Source organism: Helianthus annuus, chromosome 14, assembly GCF_002127325.2.
Source record: "Helianthus annuus cultivar XRQ/B chromosome 14, HanXRQr2.0-SUNRISE, whole genome shotgun sequence".
NCBI lineage: Eukaryota > Viridiplantae > Streptophyta > Magnoliopsida > Asterales > Asteraceae > Helianthus > Helianthus annuus.
Window position 1 is genome coordinate 166,920,760 of NC_035446.2, and position 25,275 is coordinate 166,946,034.

The window sequence follows — 25,275 nt, forward strand, 5'->3', positions numbered from 1 at the left end:
AGAATCGATCTACATGTGACATCTCGTATTTCAAACCTCACATTGTACCTTAATTATGTGATTATGTGAACTTGTTGATTAATTGAATATTATGGGTTATGTGATTATGTGTAACGAACGTATGTATGTAATATGATAACATTACACGAACCGATCGCACAACAACAACAACCCTATCGCACAAGCCCATTCGGTTTACACTTATTGTACTCGAAACCCAAAAGGGCAGCCCATGTATGGGTTCGGCCCACTCCTTTTATGCGTATACAATCACCCAAGATAGGGTTTTGTTCCTCATTGTTGCAAATCACACATAACACACCAAACCCTACACTCTCTTTCTCTCCTTCGAAGACCAACGGCAGCCCCCTCATCACTCGAAGTTTTTCTTGTTCTAAACACCTAATCCGGACGTGGTTGACCACTTATAGCTCAAGTAACCTTTTCGTGTATCTGCCGAGCAAACCAAGGTGAGTTCACACTCTTTCCAAGGCATGGGATTCCCAAGGGTTGGGAATGGGTAAATGAACTAAATGGTAATTACGACCATCCTCTGGGAGTAGGATGCCAAGTATACACACTGGACCAAAACTCTATCATTAAGTCCCTCATCATATCGACTTAATCGCCGAGGCCTATGGCGAGCGGGTCATTAGTTAATAGCGCTATTAGGTTTAACAAACCTCACACCGTGTCATTCGAACGGGCGTGTACTAACGGACTATGGGCAAAGGACCAATGCTGATAGACATTGACTTATGGCACCTCTTACATTTTCGTAGCAGTCGATACACTCGGTCTAGTAATACATGGGAAGCCCCCACTAATCTTCGTAAACATGTCTGGGAGACCACGATACGAATTAATACGATACATGGTTTACAAAACGAACATATGGTTATGAAACGAATACCATAACCAAACAACCAACTGTGAACTCGCTCAACTTTGTTGTTGACTCGTTGTTACATGCCTTGCAGGTCGTTAGGTACTCATGGAGCTTGCTCAGGGAGGCGCAGTCGTTGTGGAACATGGCAGTGTGTGCCATGCTAAAAACATTACTTTACTTCGTACTTAATACTTACATTGGGTTTTGAAATTATGCTTCCGCTAAACACTTAACTATGGTTTTTATTTGAAACACCTTTCATATTGTGTGGTTGAATTTTACTTACTACTTGTTATGTTCAATATGATTGGTGGCTTGATCCTGGTCATGTCACGCCTCCAAGCGGTGGTACTCCGCGGGTGGATTTTGGGGGTGTGACACTACAGGTCTCTTCTTTTTTCACTGGACCAATCGAGTTGCATCCGAAAAGGGATTCCCTCATGCCTCATTTAATCAACACATCAAAGGGATAACCATACACATTATACATTAATTAACCTTCTAACGAAAATGATGTGCTTCTAGTGTATGTATACTTACTGAAAAGAGCTCGATTTTAACTGATCTCACACGGTTGCTCTATCGGAAGTTGCTTGTACTTTGTCCCAATAGTGTGTATCACTAGATGGTTTTTCTGAATGGTGTTTTTCATAGTGGATATAAATAGCCGTGAAATTCTCCACCCATCCTTTATTTTTTAGTTTTGATTTTAAACATCTGTTCTATATTATGCGGTAAGAGGTATTTTTGGTTCACATCAAACATATATTATGGGATAGAGGTTTCATTGGTTCACGTCAAAGGGAATAACATACATATATTTACATAAAATGCACCACATTCAAAATCAAAACTGCCAATGAGTTGATGATGGAGTGGTAAAGGAGAGACCTGGTGTTCAAAGTATGGCTATAAACGAACCGAACGTTCAGCCAACAGTTCGTGAACCGTTCGGTGGGAAGTTCGTTTACGTTCTTCCTTAAATTAATGAACGAACATGAACAAAAAATTTCGTTAGTAGAGATAAAGGCGCTTTAACATCTTCTTAACCCGAAATGGCTGAGGAGAGCAAAGGTTTCTTTTTTAGGGTACTTTCGGGAACATATCCAGTGGAGACGCAGTGGGGCCTGTAGCTCAGAGGATTAGAGCACGTAGCTACGAACCACGGTGTCGGGGGTTCGAATCCCTCCTCGCCCACAACCGGCCCTAAAGGGAAGGAAGGGTCTTTCCCTCTAGGGGTAGGGAAATCATGATCGGGATAGCGGACCAAAAGCTATGTAACTTGGGTGTGGGTCTTTTGTCGAAATGGAATGGTCTTTTTCTTTATTTATTATCGTAAATGAGTGAAGCATCTGTCCCACATCAGCGTATTTTTTTGTTTTACGCGCTCATAACTCTTCCTCAGCCAAGATGGGGCAAAATAGCAGAGCAAGTACAAGTATTAGTAGTATAACAAAGATCTCCCTCCAAGACGTACATACGACTTTCACCAAATACGGCTTTCCGCAGAATTCTATATGTGTCTATGAGATCGGGTATGGAATTCTGTTTACTCACTTTAAATTGAGTATCTGTTTCCCTCCTTTTTTTTGCTAGGATTGAAAATCATGTATTTTACATATCCATACGATTGAGTCATTGGGTTTCCGAAATAGTGTTGTTAGTTAAATGAACAAACACAAGCTGATGTCGCGTTCGTTCATTTACATTCGTGAATGTTCGGTTATGTGTTCGTGAACATTCGTTCATGTTTGTTTATGTTGTTCATTAAAGTTTTATAGCATTTATTTATTTTATCTAAACTTTTGATATTCCGTAATTCTTATTTATCATATTACCCAAATCAATAAAATAGGAAACACTGTCTCCACCTTATTTATGCACCGCTCTACTTTCCTTTTCATTATTCACATTGAAAAATACCATCGACCTTTGTTCAACAATTAAGGATTCAATGTCTAGTGCCACTCCCTCTCACCATCCACCTCTAGCCATCATCATCTTCGCTGATTTTATCTGTGTTCGTGAACATGTTCATTTCCTTAATGAACGAACACGAACAAAAAATCTCGTTCGGTAAGTGTTCATTAACCGTTCGTGCACATTATATCCTTAATGAATGAACACAAACAATGTCTTGTTCGTGTTCGTTCGGTTCGAGTACAACCCTAGTTCTAAGTGACCCTGGTTCGATTTTTGCCCCCACCATTTAATTTCGGCGGCATATGGTGATGATGTGAGACTAGGTGAGTAAGCGATCACTAGTTCGATCCTCTAACTGAATGGATTTTACCTCATCGCACTGTCGTGCATTTGGCCGAGTGTTCACAAGCTTCGACCCTAGAGAGGGATAACCCATTCTACTATATCTAAAAGGACAAAGTCGGTGGCCAGGCCACCGACAACACACCCCAAATTACAATCTTGTCCTTATGTAATTTCCATTTTGGCTCCCTTAGTATTTTTCATTTTGGCTCCCTCATTTTTTAACTAATTTGTTTTTCTCCTAAAACTTACACAATAACAAATCTATCATCTAAATTTCTAACTTTTCACTTTTACTTCCTTAGTTTTTAATTTTTTTTCCCTTTGTGTTTTTAGTTTGTATAATTTTTTCACTTTGTGTTTTTAGTTTATATCACATTTACATGTTGCTATAAATTCGAAACGGGTAGTTGGTTCGTCACAACTTAATACATTTCGTTTAATCGTACCGTATCTTTATGTGTTTCTTTCGTGTGCTTAAACACGTTAATGTCACCGTGCCAACGTGCTTAACGAACGACAATATGCCCTTAAATGTCATGCCACAACGTGCGTCCACCTTATTTTCATTCTTTAACATAAAAAAATTATTTCCTCACGTGCTTATTTTTATGGACATTTTGGTACATATTCATGTATCGGCATTGGACCTAAACAGTATACATTTACGTTTTGACCTAAAGTTTTCCTATAAATGAGTCGGGTTTAATATAATACGTTTCCATGCCTATTTTTATGTATCTTTTAAGTTATACGTTTTGATGTAAACACCTTATTTTCTCACATGCTCATTTTTATATGTACATATAAATATAAATTCATGTTAATAAACGTGGTCAAATATAATACGTTTTCGTGCTTATCTTTATGTACGTTTTTAGTTGGTTTATGATTTGACATACGAGTCACTCTGCGCATTGATGCCACTAAGTCTTAATGAAAATATAAGGGTTATTTAGCAATTAGGTGGAACCCCACTAAATGAACCAACCCGGATTGGATTTTGTTATTTGATTTAAATGCTTATATAAGTTACAATGATTTATATCGGATACATCAAAACACACGTTTTTATATGGTTTACACATTACATAACATTTGCGCTAATCTATTTAATGTATGCGATGTACCCACGCCGCAACGCGCGTGAAGTTATTACTAGTTTTAATGATTCTTTAACAGTTAGAAAAAAGGGTAAATTACACTTTTCGTCCTTTATGTTTGTACCGGATTGCAATGGATAGACTTTAACTTTGATAATTACAGTCATAGTCCTTTATTTGTAAAAACCATTACATTGTACGTCCTTTAGCACTAACCAAGTTAAATTTATCAGTTTTGTCTGGTCATATGCACTGCACATGAGGGCAATTTAGACATTTTACCTATTTACATATAATATAAAAAAACCTTAATTTAAAGGATTAAAAAAAACTAATTACTAAATTACCCTATCTTTATACTCTACCATATCTCTCTCTCTCCTCGAAACACAACAGCACCAGTCAACTATCACCATCAGTTCCCCACCACCCACCCCACAACAACAACAACAACAAGACGACCACCCACTACACCACCGCACCACCTCCTTCACCACCGCGCCGCACTACGCCACCCCACCACACCCATGGACCGCACAACATCTCCTTACTTTATCTCTCTAGAACTGTTTCTCTCTCTAGAAACCCCTAAAATATAAGAGATTTTTGATGAAATTTTCGAATTAGAAGGTGTTTTTCAGTTCGATATCGATCTGTTTATCTTCTTCTTCTTTCAATTTATGGTTCGATTGAATCACTCTACAACCCTTTCTCTCTCTAGGAAAACCTAAAATACGAGAGGTACAGAGAGATATTGATGAAATCTTGTTAGTAAAAAGGGCTTTGTTGTACAATTCGAGAGATGTAGAGATTGGTGAAATCTTGTTAGTAGAAAGGGTTTTGTTGAAATATTGTTGGTAGAAACCCCCAAATTTTATCTGTTCTTTTTGTTTAAGATTTTTGTTGTTCGAATGGAAAGGTAACAAAATTTGTATAATTATCTGCTGTTTTATGCATAATTTTTCAGTAGAAAGAGTTTTGGTAACAATGTATGGTGGCTGTGGTTTATGGTGGTGGGGTTGACGGTTTCTGGTGGTGTTGTTGTGGTGGTAACAAAAGGATAAGGTTTTATTTATAAATATATTTTAAATAAAAGGGTAACGTAAAATGACTGAAATACCCTCATGTTCCTTATACATGACCAGACAAAACTGATAAATTTAACTTGGTTAGTGCTAAAGGACGTACAGTGTAATGGTTTTTACAAATAAAGGACTGTGACTGTAATTATTGAAGTTAAAGGCTATCCGTTGCAATCCGGTATAGACACAAAGGACGAAAAGTGTAATTTATCCTAGAAAAAATCAAAACACGAGTAAAAATAAATAAATAATTTGGTGCTTATTCAATATTATCAATATCCACCAATTAGATTTGAAGTGCGTGTACATGGCAATCTTCTGTCCCTTTTATTTACGATGGTAAAATAATTGATATTATTTTCCATTAAATCCATAAACTACTTCCTAGGCTAATTAATCTTAAAATTAAACGACAAGTACGAAATATAAATATTATTTTACTTAAACAATTAGATTCCTTGTAAATCAAGCATCAGATTATGTAAAACCTATTAAGTATAACATCTATCCGGAAAGGTTTAGGATTGTTTTCAACTCAATATATATATAAGTTGTGCATGCACATTAACCCTCGCACAAAAGAGACAAGAGTCATCATTCTCCAAATTTTTCATACGATTAAACATCCATGACAACATCATCAAGTTCCAACAAGAAGATCAAATTCCACTATGGTTATGGTGGCACGATCACACCCGGTAAGAACTGTGGCAAACTACGATACGAAGGCGGCATGAATGGGATTATGAAGGTGGACCGTGGTATTACTTACACGGAGCTTGTCGTAAAGTTATGGGATGTGTGTGGACCGTCTATGCGTTTGAGGTGTAAGTTGCCGCACGATGATCTTGACTCATTAGTTCATGTCTGGTCGGACGAGGATCTTGCGTATGTCCTTGAAGAATACGATCAATGTAGTGAAGATTTGAAGATCAGAGCCATTCTTGATGACACGCTAAGGTTTTCTTGGGCTAATGACGAGTTGTATTGTTTTCGGCCTAAAGATTTTATCATGCAAGTCCACACAAAGTCGTTGATGTTTCAATCACAAGTTAACGTGTGATGTTGCATTCTAGAATTTAGTACCTTGGATCATGATTATTTCTTGAACGTTTTATGTAATTTTCTTGAATGTTTGGATTGGAGAATGTTCGTGTTTGTGACTTTGTGTACTAGGTTTAATATATTGGATCGAGCAAGGTTAATAAATTTGCTACACACAATCATATGCAACTGATTTAAAACAACATTGTAGTTATGGCGAGTGGCCATTTTCATTGAGTGGTGGTATGGGTTTTAGGCTACCACAAATCAGTGGCGGAATTAAAGGGTTAGTAGGGGTAGCACGGGCTACCCCTCAACCCCGTCTACGTAGTGTAAAAATACCCCTTAACTTCATTTCGATAGTGTAAAAATATCACTCAACTTCGTTTCTTTTATATAAAGGATACCCCTGATCCTAAAAAAAAAATTAGGATACCCCTAAACTTTTAGGCTAGTTCCGCCACTGCCACAAATGACTGCAACAATAAAACTCTCTTCAATGACAAAAGGTAGGGGTGGAAAAACTGATTAACTGAATCATAACTGATAAACCTGGACACCTACTACAAGACTATGTCTTGTGGGAGGATTTATTGGTTCCCCAAGAGGAAAAAAATGGGCGCCACCTAAACGCCTCCTAAACAACGATCGTTCACCTTCTTCAAATAGTGCCACTTGTTGTGGTTACCACGCTCCTAGCGCCGCTTTACGTTTCTCGGTATTCACCTTCTTCACCATCTCGCAGGCATCTTCACCATCTCATGTTGCCACATGCCCGTGAGCCCATCCTCACCCTCGCCCTACGCGGCTACGCCCCCTTTAGCGCCCCTCACCCCGTTGAGGTGGCACCTTCCAGACCCTCATTGAAGCGCACAACATATAGTCTAAGCGAACTGAATAGTTCGGTTAAGTTCTTTTTGATAACAAACTTTTTCGATTCGGGTTTCGGTTAAATACACCTACAAAACCAAACTAATTGAATCCGTCTATATTTGAACAACACCTTTAGTACCATTTAGTTTCAAATTAGAAAATGACAATCTAGTGTTACAAATTATAGCGAAAAAAAATCTACTTGTAATCAAAGTGCATTGTTGCAATTGTAGAAAAAGATTTAATAAAGGTAATAAAGTGCAATGGGAGATGCACAAATAAAAAAAAAACAAATCTAGTTAAAGCAAAACATAATAAAAATGTTAAATGGATATGAGTTCTTCTTTCTAGAAAGGATATCTATTGATCGACAGACCTATCTATAAAATATAGACGTGACATTCAACCAAAATTACATGACTAATAGAGGGGTTTTTAGCCACTTGTATCAACTAATTTTTGACTCACGCTTCCTAGTACCAAACCACATGAACAAAAAAATAAAAACGTAATAAAAATAAAGTCCTAGCTCCGACCGATAGCACCAAAAATAGTATTGTTCTTGAACCTCCATAGCATCCATCAGGTGGTCATAACTATGGATTCAAGTAACTCTTTTGGGCATAGCAACAAAATCCATCCAAATATGATCATAAATACCATTCTTCGGCTTCAAAGAATCATGAAAAACAATCTCTAACCATTTGGAAACCGCATTCCATGTCCTCACTACTAAAGGACATTTGCCAAAAAGATGATCCGTTGTTTCCACTCGGTATAAATGAAACACAATGTACATGGAACATATTGTGGTGAATGCATGGCAAATAGAAAATGGCATTTGTGAAATCAAAATTGTTGTGGATATAATTTAAAACATGCATAACTTCAACAAATTTAAAATCAAAACTCAAGTAAAAATAAATAAATAAGATGGTATTCAATACTATCAATATCCCCTCATTTGTTTTTGAGTTAAATGCCATTTTAGGCCTTGTGGTTTGAGTCATTTTGCGAGTTTAGTCCAAAGGTTTCATGAGTTAAATGCCATTTTAGGCCTTGTGGTTTGAGTTATTTTGCGAGTTTAGTACAAAGGTTTCATTTTTCTCCTGTGGGTTCAAAAAGGTTTCACCGTTACCATTTTAGTCCACTGGGTTAACTTCATCCATTTTTTCTGTTAACTAGAAGGGGAATTCGGTCATTTTATATGTAATTCTCTTAACTAGAAAGGCAATTCGGTCATATAAAATGACCGAATCGCCCTTCTTGTTAACAGAAATAATGGATGAAGTTAACCCAATGGACTAAAATGGCAACAGTGAAACCTTTTTGGACCCACATGTAAAAAATGAAACCTTTGAACTAAAATGACAAAATGGCCCAAACCACAGAGACTAAAATGACATTTAACTCTTTGTTTTTTAAATTTGGAAAAGTGTACGTAGCAATGTTTTGTCCCCTTATTTACTATGGTAAAATAATTTATATTATGTTCCATTAAAATCCATAAGCTACTTCTTAGGGAAATCTTAAAATTTAAATGACAAGTACGAAATATAAATATTATTTTATTTAAACAATTAGATTCCTTGTAAATCAAGCATCAGATTATGTAAAACCTATTAAGTATAACATCTATCCGGAAAGGTTTAGGATAGTTTTCAACTCAATATATATAATTTGTGCATGCACATCAACCCTCGCAGCCAAGAGACAAGAGTGGTTATTCTCCAAATTTTTTCATACCATTAAACATCCATGACAACATCGTCAAGTTCCAACAAGAAGATCAAACTCCACTATGGTTATGGCGGCACGATCACACCCGGTAAGAACGGTGGCAAACTACGATACGAAGGAGGCGCGAATGGGATTATGAAGGTGGACCGTGGTATTACTTACACGGAGCTTGTCGTAAAGTTATGGGATGTGTGTGGACCGTCTATGCGTTTGAGGTGTAAGTTGCCGCACAATGATCTTGACTCATTAGTTCATGTCTGGTCGGACGAGGATCTTGCGTATGTCCTTGAAGAATACGATCAATGCAGTGAAGATTTGAAGATCAGAGCCATTCTTGATGACACACTAAGGTTTTCTTGGGCTAATGACGAGTTGTATTGTTTTCGGCCGAAGGATTTTATCATGCAAGTCCACACAATTGAGGCTAGTCGTTGATGGTTTAACCACAAGTTAACGTGTGATGTTGCATGCTAGAATTTAGTACCTTGGATCATGGTTATTTCTTGAACGTTTTATGTAATTTTCTTGAATGTTTGGATTGGAGAATGTTCGTGTTTGTGGCTATGTGTACTAGGTTTAATATATATTGTGACTTTGGGTCTCCAAGAGGAAAAAAATGGCGCCACCTAAACGCCTCCTAAACAACGATCGTTCACCTTCTTCAAATAGTGCCCCTTGTTGTCTAGCGCCTCTTTACGTTTCCCCGTATTCACCTTCTTCATCATCTCGCATGCATCTTCACCATCTCAGGTTGCCACATGCCCGTGAGCCCATCTTCACCCTCGCCCTACGCCCCCTTTAGCGCCCCTCCGGGCGGTGTGCGCACCCCTCGCCCCGTTGAGGTGGCACCTTCTAGACCCTCATTGAAGCGCACAACATATAGTCTAAGCGAACTGAATAGTTCGGTTAAATTCTTTTTTATAAAAAACTTTTTCGATTGGGTTTCGGTTAAATACACCTACAAAACCAAACCAAACTAATTGAATCCGTCTATATTTGAACAACACCTTTAGTACCATTTAGTTTCAAGTTAGAAAATGACAATCTAGTGTTACAAATTGAAGCGAAAAAAATCTACTTGTAATCAAAGTGCATTGTTGCAATTGTCGAAAAAGATTTAATAAAGGTAATAAATTGCAATGGGAGATGCACAAATAAAAAAAAAACAAATCTAGTTAAAGCAAAACAAAATAAAAATGTTAAATGAATATGAGTTCTTCTTTTTGGAAAGGCATAAAATATCTATTGATCGACAGACCTATCTATAAAATATAGACGTGACATTCAACCAAAATTACATGACTAATAGAGGGGTTTTTAGCCACTTGTATCAACTATTTTTTGACTCACGCTTCCTAGTACCAAACCACATAAACAAAAAAATAAAAACATAATAAAAATAAAGTCCTAGCTCCAACCGATAGCACCAAAAATAGTATCGTTCTTGAACCTCCATAGCATCCATCAGGTATAACTATGGATTCAAGTAACTCTTTTGGGCATAGCAACAAAATCCATCCAAATATGATCATAAATACCATTCGGCTCCAAAGAATCATGAAAAACAATCTCTAACCATTTGGAAACCGCATTCCATCAGTGGCGAAGGTTAGTTGGTGCCCGGGGGTGCACCCGCCCACCCCAATGTTTCGGTTAGAAGTGTATAGGTTTCGATTTTTTGTCTGAAAATTTTAAAAATTATATAGGATTACCTCCCCCCAATTATTTTTCCTAAATATTTATACAATATATAAATTAAAGTAAAGTTTGTTACCACTTTGTATATAAGTGATGGGTAGTTTTGTAAATATATTTTAACTCTTATTTGTTTAATCCTAGATTACACATCACACAATAAACTTAATCGCAAGTTTTTATGTGTAAGAACGGGTCCTTTGAATGAATGAATTTTTTTAGTTTTATTTGGAACTATTATTATTTGACCTGACCCGAACCAATAGCCGATCCGACTTGGAATATAACGATAGGAAAAAAATTTGGGTCCCATCACTTTACGCCCCCTCGAAACTTTTGATCAAGCTCCGCCACTGCATTCCATGTCCTCACTACTAAAGGACATTTGCCAAAAAGATGATCCGTTGTTTCCACTCGGTATAAATGAAACACAATGTACATGTTGGATCAGTTCTGTTTAAACATAATGGAAAACATGAATAATACCTGTTACAGCAGACAGGCCAGCAGAGAATCCAGTCAGAGATGCAGCCATTGAGTTCGACATGATTGTCAGGATGATCTGGTTCCTCCTTAGGGTGTAAGATTATGATGGTGATGAAACCGAAGTAGGGTAATTTCGGTTAGGGAGAGAGCCGATTTGTTTGATGTTATGAGGGTTGTGATTGTGTAATTGTGTAACTGTGTAACCCTTTAACTCTCTAATAAGCCCCTTATTTATACACCCAGGAGGAAACCCAATTAGTTAATAAGGGTAATATGGTCCATCAACAATTACCAACTAATTATTAATAGGTTAATAAATATATTTTGATCTAATATAATATAAATGATTATATAGGCTACAAGATTAAATATTACATTTATATATTTAATCTCACATTCTCCCACTTAGCCAAGTAATCATTTATCATGAGTATTAGGTAAGCCTGGCCAGGAGTTAACACTCATTTTAGCTTTAAACCAAGAACTATAGCAGAGAAATACAGCCGTTGAATCATCATTCGACTCAGGACCCCCATTAGTCATACTATAGCCTCAATTTAAAACCTAATAGTTACGATCAAAATATGTATAAGCCCTTTAGCGTCTGATTTGTATTTATATTTGTCTATATGTCATTACACCGGCAGAACATATGTTAGAGACATACAAAATCAAACTGAGGAAATTTTATTAATTAAAACATAAGCTAGTACAATATGCCATTAAACAAGGTCTTTAATAAGTCCCATATTCGATACATGTTCTTCGAAAACTTTAGGTGGGAGACCTTTAGTCATCGGATCCGCTAGCATATCTTTAGTACTAATATACTCAATACAAAGATTATTTTCCTCAACACGTTCACGTACGAACAAGTACTTTGTATCGAGATATAAACCAGCTCCAGTCGAACTGTTACTGTTCGAGAAACTAACGGCAGCTGAGTTATCACAGTAAAGCTTCAATGGTCTAGAAATGGAATTAACAATTTTGAGTCCAGTGATCAGATTTCTAAGCAACATTCCATGACAGGTTGCGTTGTAAACAGCAATGTATTCTGCCATCATTGTGGAAGTTGTAGTTAACTGTTGTTTATGACTCTTCCATGAGATAGGTCCGCCTGCTAACATAAAGATGTAGCCCGAAGTGGATTTCTTGTCATCTTTGCATTTGGCAAAGTCAGAATCAGAATAACCTACCACTTCTAAGTGATCACTTCTTCTATAAGTCAGTTTATAGTCTTTCGTCCCTTGCAGATATCTGAGGACCTTCTTAGCTGCTTTCCAGTGATCTAGGCCAGGATTAGTCTGATAACGGCCTAGCATTCCAGCAATATAAGCGATATCTGGGCGAGTACAGACTTGAGCATACATCAGGCTCCCGACTACTGACGCGTAAGGTATCTGGCTCATTTGCTCCTTTTCAACCTCTGTTGTCGGACACTGGAATGAACCGAAAACATCTCCCTTAACTACTGGAGCGACGGAGGGTTTGCACTGTTGCATGTTGTAACGTGTAAGGACACGATCTATGTAAGTCTTTTGAGACAATCCTAAGATCCCTTTGTGTCTATCTCGGTGAATTTCGATGCCAATGACGTAAGAAGCATCTCCGAGATCCTTCATGTCGAAGTTATGCGAGAGTAACCGCTTCGACTCATGCAACATGTCTAAACTATTACTTGCCAATAGAATGTCATCTACGTAAAGGACAAGTATAGTAAAGTTACTCCCACTCATCTTGAGGTAGGTGCATTGATCCACTTGATTCTTCATAAAACCTTGCCTCTTCATGACTTCATCAAACTTGAGATACCATTGACGTGATGCTTGTTTTAACCCATAAATGGATTTCTTCAACTTACAGACTAGATGCTCCTGACCTTCAGGTTTAAAGCCTTCAGGTTGTTTCATGTAAACATCTTCGTCTAAGTCTCCGTTAAGGAAAGCAGTTTTGACGTCCATCTGATGCAGCTCTAAATCAAAATGAGCTACTAGGGCCATGACGATCCTTAATGAATCTTTACGAGAGACAGGTGAAAACGTCTCTTGATAATCAATTCCCTCTTTCTGAGTGTAGCCCTTTGCAACCAATCTCGCTTTATAGCGTTCAACGTTCCCATTCGGATCTAGTTTTGTTTTGAACACCCATTTACAACCTACAGGTTTGACACCGTTGGGTAATTCTACCAAATCCCAAACGTCATTTTTCTTCATGGATTCAAGCTCATCAATCATTGCTTTGTTCCATTCAGAAGACTGATCACTGCTAATGGCTTCATTATAAGAGATAGGATCATTGAGCTTTCCAGCATCCATTTCAGTCAGGTAGGTAATATAATCATCCCAATTAGTAGGCCGTTTTTGCCTAGATGACCTTCTGAGCTGATTTTCGGGTTGAGCGTTGTCTTGGTTTTGAGCGTTTGATGTGCCTTCGTTATGAGGTATAATGGGTTCTGGTTGTGGAGTTGGAGTTTGTGCAGTGGCTTCAGGTGCAGTTGCATGTGGTACAAGAGGAGTAAACGGAGTAATGGTAAGCGACGAGTCTCTCCCCCCCGCGTCTTGTACTTCTTGCAATTCTTCGTAAGGGTTAGTACTGCTCCCACTGACCTTGAAATCCTCCAGGAACGCAGCACGCTTGGTTTCAACAATACGGGTGACATGGGAAGGACAATAGAAACGATAACCCTTTGAATGATCAGGATACCCGATAAAGAAGCAGGTAACTGTTTTAGGGTCAAGTTTCCTTAGGAAAGGATTATATAATTTTGCTTCAGCAATGCAGCCCCATACTTTCATATATTTAAGACTCGGTTTCCTTCCTGTCCAAAGTTCATAAGGAGTTTTAGGGACAGACTTAGAAGGAACTCTATTGAGTATATGAACAGCTGCTTTTAACGCTTCAGTCCAGAGGAATAATGGTAAATTAGTGTTGGCTAACATACTGCGCACCATGTTCATAAGGGTACGATTTCTTCGTTCAGCGACACCATTCTGCTGAGGTGTACCAGGCATGGTGTATTGGTTCACAATCCCCTGGCCCTTACAAAACTCATAAAATGGACCAGGAGCTTGACCCACATCAGTATGTCTTCCATAATATTCACCGCCTCTGTCTGATCTCACAACTTTAATCTGACGATCTAATTGCTTTTCAACTTCAGCTTTATAATCTTGAAAAGTTGTAAGAGATTCAGACTTTTCCTTTATAAGATACAAGTACATGTAACGAGAATAATCATCAATGAAAGTGATAAATGAAGTATGTCCTGTGATGCCAGCGATTTGATAGGGACCACTAATGTCAGTGTGAATGAGTTCTAATAAATTAGAGCTCCTAGTGGCACCTTTCTTATTCGCTGATGTCATTTTGCCTTTAAGACATTTGACACATGTTCCAAAATCAGTGAAATCGAGAGGAGGTAAGACTTCATCCTTTACGAGACGATTTAATCGTTCTCTTGAGATGTGGCCTAAACGTTGATGCCACAACATAGATGAAGTCTCTAAGTCTCGAATTTGTTTCTTTTCCATCTTTGTGAGTGATTCATTAATATTATATGACAACAAAGATTTGGAAAAATTATCATCGAGTTCTAATCTATAGAGACCACCATCCAGAATGCCAGTACCATAAACAACGGAATCATAGAGAATAGAGAGTTTGCGATGACCATGAGAAACTACAAAACCGTCCATGTCTAACTTTGGTCCTGATACAAGGTTCCGAGTTACCTCAGGAACATATAAGGTATCATAAAGTTTAATACATAAACCAGTTTTCAAAAATAATTGTAATGTTCCTATGGCCTTCACTTCTAATTCCCGATCATCCCCAACTTTAAGTGTTCTTTGGTTTCTTCCCAGCTTCCGGATTGTAAGGAATCCCTGAAGTGAATTGGTTACATGAACCATAGAACCAGAATCAAACCACCAAGAATTAGCAGGAACATTTAAATTAAAGGACTCAAGTATCATGAAAAAATCGTTACCTTTCTTAGCCAGCCACTCCTTAAAGTCAGGGCATTCCTTTTGCTTATGTCCTGTTTTCTTACAGAACTTGCAATAGGGTTTGCCTAAGGAGTTCTTAGAGCTGGAAGATGCACTTGTATTAGGATTTGGATTTGGCTTTTGAACCTTAGAAGCATCCTTTCTTTGATAAGAGTTCTTCCTCTTCTTTGAGCTGGAAGTGGTGAAGTTAGCAACATCAGTAGTGCGATCCATCTTCATACGCTCTTCCTCCTGCACGCACATAGCGATCAGCTCACTCATCGTGCATTTGTCCTTCTGAGTGTTGTAATTGATCTTGAAAGCTTCATAGGACGAAGGAAGCGAAGTGATGATGAAGTGAACGAGAAAACCATCACTGATTTCCATCTCCAGGCCTTTCAGCTTATTGGCCATGTCATGCATCATCATGATGTGTTCGCGAATGCCGCTCCTCCCATCATACTTAGTTGTCACCAGCTTGAGGATAAGAGTGCTAGCGTGTGCTTTTGATGTTCCCTTGAATTGATCCTCCACAGAAGCCAGATAGGTTTTAGCATTTTCAGAATCAGGAATGGCCCCTCTGATTGAGTTATGAATGGACTGCTTCATGAACATGAGAGACATGCGGTTACACCTAGTCCATTTATCATGGACTATCTGCTCAGCAGCAGTACTGGTGGCGGTAAGGTCCGCTGGCTTATTCTCTCTTAGGGCATAATCAAAGTCCAGCAGCCCAAGCGTAAGCATGAGAGCATCCTTCCATTCAGCAAAGTTATCACCAGTCAAAGGTGGAATCCCGCAATTGGGTGCTGATAGTGGAAATAAGATGAGCAAGTTATGATACAAAAGAAGAAAACCTAATGTGATCTAATGGGCTTGTTACACTAAGGCAGGCATAAATAATGACCATTTTAATTATGAAGCTGTGATAATGTCTATTACTAACATCAAAATAATAGACTTAGTAAAAATTCTACTTAAACGAAGACAAATCAGCTTTGGCCAGAAGTGTAATCATTTAAGTATGTGTGCAAAGCAATCGTGACAAATCAGCTTTGGCCAGAAATGAGACAATCACTTTAGTTATGCACTTGTCAAGCATGCTAAACATAAATGAATTAAATCAGCTTTGGCCAGAATTAAGACATTTCAGGTTTGTAATGCATGCTTAACATAGCCTTTTATAATACTTGAACAATAAATAGATGTATTAAATCAGCTTTGGCCAGAATTAATACATCAGAAGCTCATTCAAGTAAAGCTATTTTGGTTTTGTAAAATTATCTGATTCTGATTAATGAATTAAGTATTAACAAAACCAAGTATTTAATAGCAAACCACCTGTTAGCGCGGATCGAACAAAAATTTTTAGTTCACTTTTAAACAGCTTAAGTTTTGAGATTTCGAGTCATGGTCTCGAGTCGCAACCTTAGTCTCGAGTCGCAACCTTAGTCTCGAGTCGCAACCTTAGTCTCGAGTTGTGCTGTTATGGTTTCGAGTCGCAACCGTAGTCTCGACTAATCACGTTATGGTTGCGAGTCGCAACCTCATGGTTGCGAGTAGCAACCTCATGGTTGCGAGTAGCAATCTCATGGTTGCGAGTAGCAACCTCATGGTTGCGAGTAGCAACCTCATGGTTGCGATAAATCACGTTATGGTTGCGAGTCGCAACCTTATGGTTGCGAGTAGCAACCTCATGGTTGCGAGTAGCAACCTCATTAACAGCTGTTTTGTGATAATAACTGAAAACTCGAAATTTAAGGGATTGTGGGATAATGTTTCCTGTTTTAATGCTGATCTAATCTTATCAAAATATTTCGAAAATAATAACTGATATCTCTTTAACAGTTTTCGGAATTTTATTAGATAAAAATAAGATCAAAAACAGGAAAAACACCCACTAATCTAAATTATATTCCAAATCTTAGGGAATTTTCGAGTTTTCTTAGAACATTATGATGAACCCTAACAAAATAAGAACATAATCTGGAAATCCGAAACCTGATTTTAATGGTTTTCTAAGGGATTTCGTGATAATAAGTTTAATCTTTATAATTTCGAGTCGGTTTATCAATTAACAGTTTCCGAAAACAGGGATTTCGGTCACAAACAACCCGAAAACAGTTTTTGATTTTAAGGCTTAAAAAACTTCCGTTTTCCAGATTTTGATCCAAGAATAATGGATACGAAAACAGAACTGGTTTATCAACATATGCTCTGATACCACATGTTGGATCAGTTCTGTTTAAACATAATGGAAAACATGAATAATACCTGTTACAGCAGACAGGCCAGCAGAGAATCCAGTCAGAGATGCAGCCATTGAGTTCGACATGATTGTCAGGATGATCTGGTTCCTCCTTAGGGTGTAAGATTATGATGGTGATGAAACCGAAGTAGGGTAATTTCGGTTAGGGAGAGAGCCGATTTGTTTGATGTTATGAGGGTTGTGATTGTGTAATTGTGTAACTGTGTAACCCTTTAACTCTCTAATAAGCCCCTTATTTATACACCCAGGAGGAAACCCAATTAGTTAATAAGGGTAATATGGTCCATCAACAATTACCAACTAATTATTAATAGGTTAATAAATATATTTTGATCTAATATAATATAAATGATTATATAGGCTACAAGATTAAATATTACATTTATATATTTAATCTCACAGTACATGGAACATATTGTGGTGAATGCATGGCATGCAATAACAAATGTAGATTTACAAGCAAATAGAAAATGGCATTTGTGAAATTAAAATTGTTGTGGATATAATTTAAAACATGCATAACTTCAACAAATTTAAAATCAAAACTCAAGTAAAAATAAATAAATAAGACGGTACGTATTCAATACTATCAATATCCCCTCATTTGTTTTTTAAATTTGGAAAAATGTACATAGCAATGTTTTGTCCCCTTATTTACTATGGTAAAATAATTTATATTATGTTCCATTAAGATCCATAAGCTACTTCTTAGGGTAATCTTAAAATTTAAATTACAAGTACGAAATATAAATATTATTTTATTTAAACAATTAGATTCCTTGTAAATCAAGCATCAGATTATGTAAAACCTATTAAGTATAACATCTATCCGGAAAGGTTTAGGATAGTTTTCAACTCAATATATATAACTTGTGCATGCACATTAACCCTCGCACAAAAGAGACGAGTGATTATTCTCCAAATTTTTTCATACCATTAAACATCCATGACAACATCGTCAAGTTCCAACAAGAAGATCAAATTCCACTATGGTTATGGCGGCACGATCACACCCGGTAAGAACGGTGGCAAACTACGATATGAAGGCGGCACGAATGGGATTATGAAGGTTGACCGTGGTACTACTTACACGGAGCTTGTCGTAAAGTTATGGGATGTGTGTGGACCGTCTATGCGTTTGAGGTGTAAGCTGCCGCATGCAGTGGAAAAGCTTGGAAAAAAAGTTTGGGGGGGCGGAAGGCACCGGACCTAAAAAAAATTTTCTATGTTCGGGTCGGACGTCGGTAATTCGATTCGGGTCGGGTCAAACGCTAATATCAAATAAAAAATGTTCTCAAACATTAAAACTTAAACATTGTTTAACAAACAATTGAACAAAGACACCAAAACATTAAAAAGAAGAGGAAGGTGGGGTACCCGGTTCACTTGGATGAAGAATTATAGTTCTGTCCCTAATTTCAACCTAAATCACATAAATTGCAGCCCTAATTTCAGTTCTGCCCCTAATTTCTACCTAAATCACAAGTTTAGGGCTAAAATTCACCTCTAATTTCAACAAGTTTAGGGCTAAAATTCAGTTCTTGTCACACCCCAACCGATGGCGGAATCATCGGGGCGCGGCACTGAGCGAAACAGATTGTTCAGAAGTTTCCATAACAACTATCATACAATTCAGTTATATAACACGTCCCATACCGTGTCCCAAATAATAACAAGTTATCATAGAAATCAACTAAACAATATGGGAACTGTTCCGACAACTCAAATCCTTAATTATTACAGACCGAATTAAATATTGTTTTAAGACTTCTAGACGGCTAACTGTAGATCTTACTGACTACAGGTGCCAGTACAAGATCTACAGAGAATTATGGCCCTGGAGCAGGTATGTGGACACTGTCCTAAGGTCACAGGCTCCTAGAAGCTTATTATTGCCTCGCTTCCCTAGCACGCTAGTAGCTTAAACACCTGTCACATACGTTAAAATAAAAGTCAATACATATAATGTAAAGGTGAGTACACAAGTTTGATATAGCATATAAAGTTCGAAAAGTTTACGCATAACCAAGCACGTACACAAGGGCAAACGATGCATGTAAATTATCAACATGGGACCATCGATACCAACGACTTCGAGTTGACTGTCCGAGACAGTTCGCAATACATGATTACCACCGTAATCCATGCAAGTAATTGTCCTTAGCAACCCCCGTGTGAACGGGTGCTGAGTCCAAACTATAGTACTACGTTGCTAAAGCAGGCAGATAGCACTCCACGTGTAAACATAATAAACAGCAATCATTTAATCAAGTATTACATGCAAGTAGGTTAGCGTTCAAATAGTTTGTGTTGTTTGTGAATTTGATAGATTACGTATGTAACACCCAAAAGTGCTGAAAGCAAAAAGGGATCGAGTATACTCACAGTGGTTGATCGTGGATTGAGAGGAGCACTGAGAATAGGTTAGCCTGAATAGTTCGATAACAATACAATGAGTAATGCGGAAAAAGTGAACAGTGGAAACTGGATCGGATAGACCATTCGATCGGACGGCTGTTCGATCGAGTGGGCTGTTCGATTGGGTTAAAGTTCGTTCGAACGTCCCGTTCGATCGGCCGGCTGGCTCGATCGGCTGGTTCCTTCAAGTGGATTGTTTCTTCCTTTGATGTGAAGGATGTGTTTGTGTATGATGGTTTGTACTTTTGAAGTTTTTGCAGCATTACCTTTCAAGTTGGCCGATCGAACAGTCCGTTCGATCGGTTGGTCCAACCGATCGGTTAGCATTGCACACTTGGCAAATTGTCACTCGATCGGGTGGCATGCTCGATCGGGTGACATCCAAATGTTTCGAAGAGGTTTAGCGTTGAGGTGTAGTATCCCATGATTCGATGAGTAATGTTTACAATCGAGTGGCTCGATCGATCGAACAGAACCCTGTCAATGCTACACCTCATGAGTTTGTGGGTCCAGATGCTAGTCGATCGATTAGCCTAGTCGATCGGCTGGCGTAGTCGTTCGGTTGGGCTGTTCGATCGAACAGCCTAGCCGTTCGGCCAGCTTCTCGATTCGGTTAACCTATCACTTAACACTTGGTTATTCCCGTTAATTGTTGATGTTTTAGAGATATTTTGACTACGAGTTGAACCATAAAACCTCAGTCTCTACTTGACTCACTGACTCGGCTGGAATCACCCAAGTCCGGTCAGGGGGCGTTTCAGGACCTAAGTCCAACGTTTAACTCGTAATCGGTAAATCTCGCGGTAGAACCCGGATCTTGAACCATGTGTTTGTTTAGAATGATTTATAAGTCGGTTCAAGCTTCGTTTTCACCGGTTGAGTGTAAAAGAGTTGAAAGATAGATGAAAACCCATCTTCCAATCCTTTTCCACCGTGAAATGTTAAGATCTTTGGTAGATTTTAGGTTATTTATGTGGAAATCGGTTAGATCTAAGCTATTCATGGTGGAATGATGTCAAAACTTAGTGTTCTTGAAGAACACATGATGACATCACCCAAGAACACCTAGATCTTGGTGATTTCATGGATGAAATCCAAGTTTTGAAAGATAGAAAGATGTAGAATCGATTAATGAACAAAAACGTACAAGGATTAGAGCGAAATACTTACAGGTTTGAGAGAAATCTGAGATTTAGTGAGAAGAAGAGGCTGGTCGGTCAGAGCTTTTCCAAAAGTGGAAAGCTTGACAAGGACAGCCCTATTTATAGGCTTCCAAAAGTGGAAAGGGTTGGCTGATCGAACAGCATCCCTGATCGAGCGGCTGCCCGATCGAACAGCCTGTTCGATCGGCTAGCCTGTTCGATCAGGTTGCCCTGTTCGATCGGCTTGCCTGGTTTTGAGTGTTTCGCGACGATTTTTGATATTTCGAGTTCGATAGTTGAGGAGTAGAGTAGGATAGAGTTTCTATTCAAATTACTTTCAGTCCCAACTACTATATCTAACATACAAGCATCCTTACAACCTATTTTCAAAGTCGGTTTCGATTGAGTTTGATTATCCTTCGATTCTTGATTGATTTTGATTGATTCACCACACACCTTAACATAAAGTAAGCATGCACAAGTAACACGTAAGGCACACACACACGTATAAAAGCATTAAAATTATCCACACTTGAGTTCGATGATTGATTTGATTAGCTTGATTATTGATTGACTAGCTTTATTGCATTGTTACTTCCTATCATTCACAGTCGGTCGTTGATTCACAGTTCGATTATCGGCCGATTAGTTTGATTATACAACACTTACTCCAAATAATATGAAAATCAAAATGAAACTAGAGTAAAATTTATCTTTATTGACCTTTAATTCCAATAACAGTCAACTCTTGACTTTGACTTTGACCTTTGGGAAAAACACGGGGTGTTACAACTCCAAGGTGATACCTTTAGGAGTACGTAGTCGCCAACTGCAAATTCGCGGGGCTTGCGTCGTTTATCGGCGTACATCTTTTGTCTGTCCCGGGCCTTCACCAAGTTTTCCCTTATCTGGTGGATCTTGTCAGTCGTTTCTTGCAGAATCTCGGGCCCAGTCAATTGTGAATGACCGACCTCGTGCCATACAATAGGCGAGCGACATCTCCTACCATACAAGGCTTCGAAAGGTGCCATTTCGATGCTGGAGTGATAGCTATTATTGTACGAAAATTCGACCAACGGTAGGTGTTTGCTCCAACTACCACCAAAATCGATAACACACGCACGGAGCATGTCTTCAATAGTACGAATCGTTCTTTCAGTCTGCCCGTCGGTTTGCGGGTGGAATGCGGTACTCAAATTCAGCGTCGTACCAAGAGCTGCTTGAAAAGTTTCCCACAATCTCGATGTAAACCGAGCATCGCGATCAGAAATGATGTCTCGAGGCGTACCATGATTCTTAATGATCTCGTCGGTGTAGATTTGGGCTAACTTGGCCACCTTATAGTCTTCTCGTATTGGCAGAAAGTGGGCTGATTTGGTTAGACGGTCGACTATAACCCAGATACTGTCGTGACCTGATGGCGTGGTCGGAAGCTTAGTTATGAAATCCATAGCTATGTTTTCCCACTTCCATACGGGTATCGGCGGTTGTTCGAGTAAGCCTGAAGGTCTTTGGTGTTCAGCCTTGACTCTTGCACAAGTTAAACAGCTACCAACATATAGAGCAATATCCCTTTTCATCCCAGGCCACCAGTACTTGTAGCGAAGGTCCTGGTACATTTTGTCCGCACCGGGATGAATGGAATATCGGGATTTGTGGGCTTCGTTCATGATGATCTTTCGCAAATCTGTCCTCCTCGGAACCCAGATTCGGTCCAGATAATAGAATATCCCGTTGGCTTTGCTCACGAGCTGAGTTCCATCGTGATAGATTCGTTCTTTCTTCAACGTACGCTCGTTAAAGCAAGCGTGTTGTGCTTCGCGGATGAGAGCTTCGAGGTTATACTGAGCCTGGATGTTTCGAACACCTATCACGTAATTCTTTCTGCTGAGGGCGTCTGCAACTACATTCGCCTTGCCTGGGTGATAACGGATCTCAAAGTCGTAATCGTTGAGAAGTTCTACCCATCGGCGTTGACGCATATTGAGTTCTCTCTGGTTAAAGATATGTTGTAGGCTCTTGTGATCGGTGAAGATCGTACACTTTGTACCATACAGGTAGTGTCGCCAAGTCTTTAAGGCAAAGACAACTGCGCCTAGTTCAAGATCATGGGTTGTATAGTTCTTCTCGTGGATTTTGAGCTGTCGAGATGCGTAAGCTATAACCTTGTCTCGTTGCATGAGAACACAGCCAAGTCCAAGGTTTGAAGCATCACAATAGACAACGAAGTCATCGCTTCCGTCCGGCAGTGTAAGAACTGGTGCATGGCACAGCATGTGTTTGAGGGTTTGGAAAGCAGTCTCCTGCGCGGTTCCCCACACAAAAGGCTTGTCTTTATGAGTAAGGGAGGTAAGCGGTACAGCAATCTTTGAGAACCCTTCGATGAATCGCCGGTAGTAACCGGCTAATCCGAGAAAAGAGCGAACTTCTGACGGATTCTTTGGCGTAACCCATCCCTTGACTGCCTCAATCTTTGCAGGATCAACGTGTATACCCCGACTATTCACAATGTGACCCAGAAATTGAACTTCCTCCAACCAGAACTCACACTTGGAGAACTTGGCGTAGAGTTGGTTTCCCTGAAGCAACTCGAGAACCAATCGCAAATGCTGCGCATGTTCGGCCCTCGATCTGGAATAGATCAGGACATCGTCGATAAATACAATGACGAAACGGTCTAAGAACGGTTTATACACGCGATTCATCAGATCCATAAAGACCGCGGGTGCGTTGGTCAAACCAAAAGGCATGACAACAAATTCGTAGTGGCCGTATCGGGTTCGAAAAGCGGTTTTGGGTATGTCTTCCTCTTGAATCCGCAACTGATGGTAGCCTGAACGTAGATCAATCTTGGAGAAACACTGAGCACCTTGTAATTGGTCAAACAGATCATCGATTCTTGGTAAGGGGTATCGGTTCTTGATGGTCAGCTTGTTCAATTCCCGGTAATCGATGCACATTCGGAACGACCCGTCCTTCTTTTTGACGAAAAGGACTGGTGCGCCCCATGGAGAAGTGCTCGGGCGAATGAAGCCTTTTTTTAAGTAACTCTTGGAGTTGGTTTGAGAGTTCTCGCATCTCAGATGGAGCGAGTCGATACGGAGCTTTGGCCACTGGGTTGGCTCCTGGAATAAGGTCGATTCGAAAGTCGATATCACGACTTGGAGGTAATCCAGGAAGATCATCAGGGAACACCTGAGGAAATTCTCGGACAACGGGGACATCCTTGACTTCAACTTTCCTTTTCTTGTCCGTCTCTGCTACAACAATGTTGGCCAAGAAGGCTCGATATTCCTTGCGGAGATATTTGCGAGCTTGAAGACATGACATGAGCTTGAGATCTTTTGCAGCAGTTTCACCATAAACACATAGAATATCACCACTAGCTAGCACAAAACGAATCATCTTATCGGAACACACAACTTCAGCATGGTTTTCACGAAGAAAGTCCATGCCTACTATGACGTCGAAACTTCCGAGCTGCATTGGAATGAGATTAATCGGAAATATATGATTGTTGAGCTCGAGAGTACAATCACGGAGCACAGAATTGACAGCAATGGTTCTTCCGGTAGCGACTTCTACTTCGAAGGGTGACGAAAGATAAGAGCGCTTACGTCTAAGAAGCTTCTCAAATTCAAATGACACAAAGCAGTTATCGGCTCCAGTATCAAACAAACATGATGCATATATACCATTCACAAGGAACGTACCATTGACCACGTTGTTATCAGCTTGAGCCTGGCGTGCGTTGATGTTGAAAGTTCTGGCGTGAGCGGCTTGTTGTTGAGGCTGCTGTTGTTGTTGCTGGGGTTGTTGGGCTTCTTGTTTCACCACTCTGTTCGGGCACCGGTTTGCGAAGTGGTTAGGGTCACCACATGCAAAGCAGGTCCGAACATTGTTTGCCGGGGCCTGTGCAGCTTGAGGAGCTTGAGGAGCAGGTAGCAGGGCTTGGTTAACAGCGGCTTGAGCTTGCGTTTGACGAGGACCATAGCGGCAATTCGCAGTGAAATGCCCGTAAACGTTGCAGTGGGCACAGTAACGGCAGGCCACACCCACCGGGTGATGATAAGAACATGTAGCACAGAGTGGGTGGGGGCCGGTGTACGCACGCTTAGCCGGCGGCGCATTAATCACTGGCGCAGTGCGCTGTGGTTGTTGCTGTTGTGGCGGTACTGACTGAAGAGGAGCAGCATTGGTTGCGGCGGCGCAACTCTTGTTCTTCTTTCTTCTTCTCGAGGACTTGGAGGCTTGAGTAGCAGGGTTGTCGGTTGATGCGG

The 25,275-nt window shown here is 39.4% G+C and overlaps 2 protein-coding genes across 2 annotated transcripts; both read left to right on the top strand.

The window, feature by feature from the left end:
- The first annotated feature begins 5,967 nt into the window (after window positions 1-5,967).
- LOC110907820 lies at window positions 5,968-6,402 on the top strand. The gene has a single exon (XM_022152745.1). The coding sequence runs from the start codon at window positions 5,968-5,970 to the stop codon at window positions 6,400-6,402; it is 435 nt and encodes a 144-aa protein (XP_022008437.1).
- A 2,612-nt stretch (window positions 6,403-9,014) lies between these two features.
- LOC110907822 lies at window positions 9,015-9,431 on the top strand. Its single transcript, XM_022152746.1, has one exon. The coding sequence runs from the start codon at window positions 9,015-9,017 to the stop codon at window positions 9,429-9,431; it is 417 nt and encodes a 138-aa protein (XP_022008438.1).
- Window positions 9,432-25,275: the final 15,844 nt, after the last annotated feature.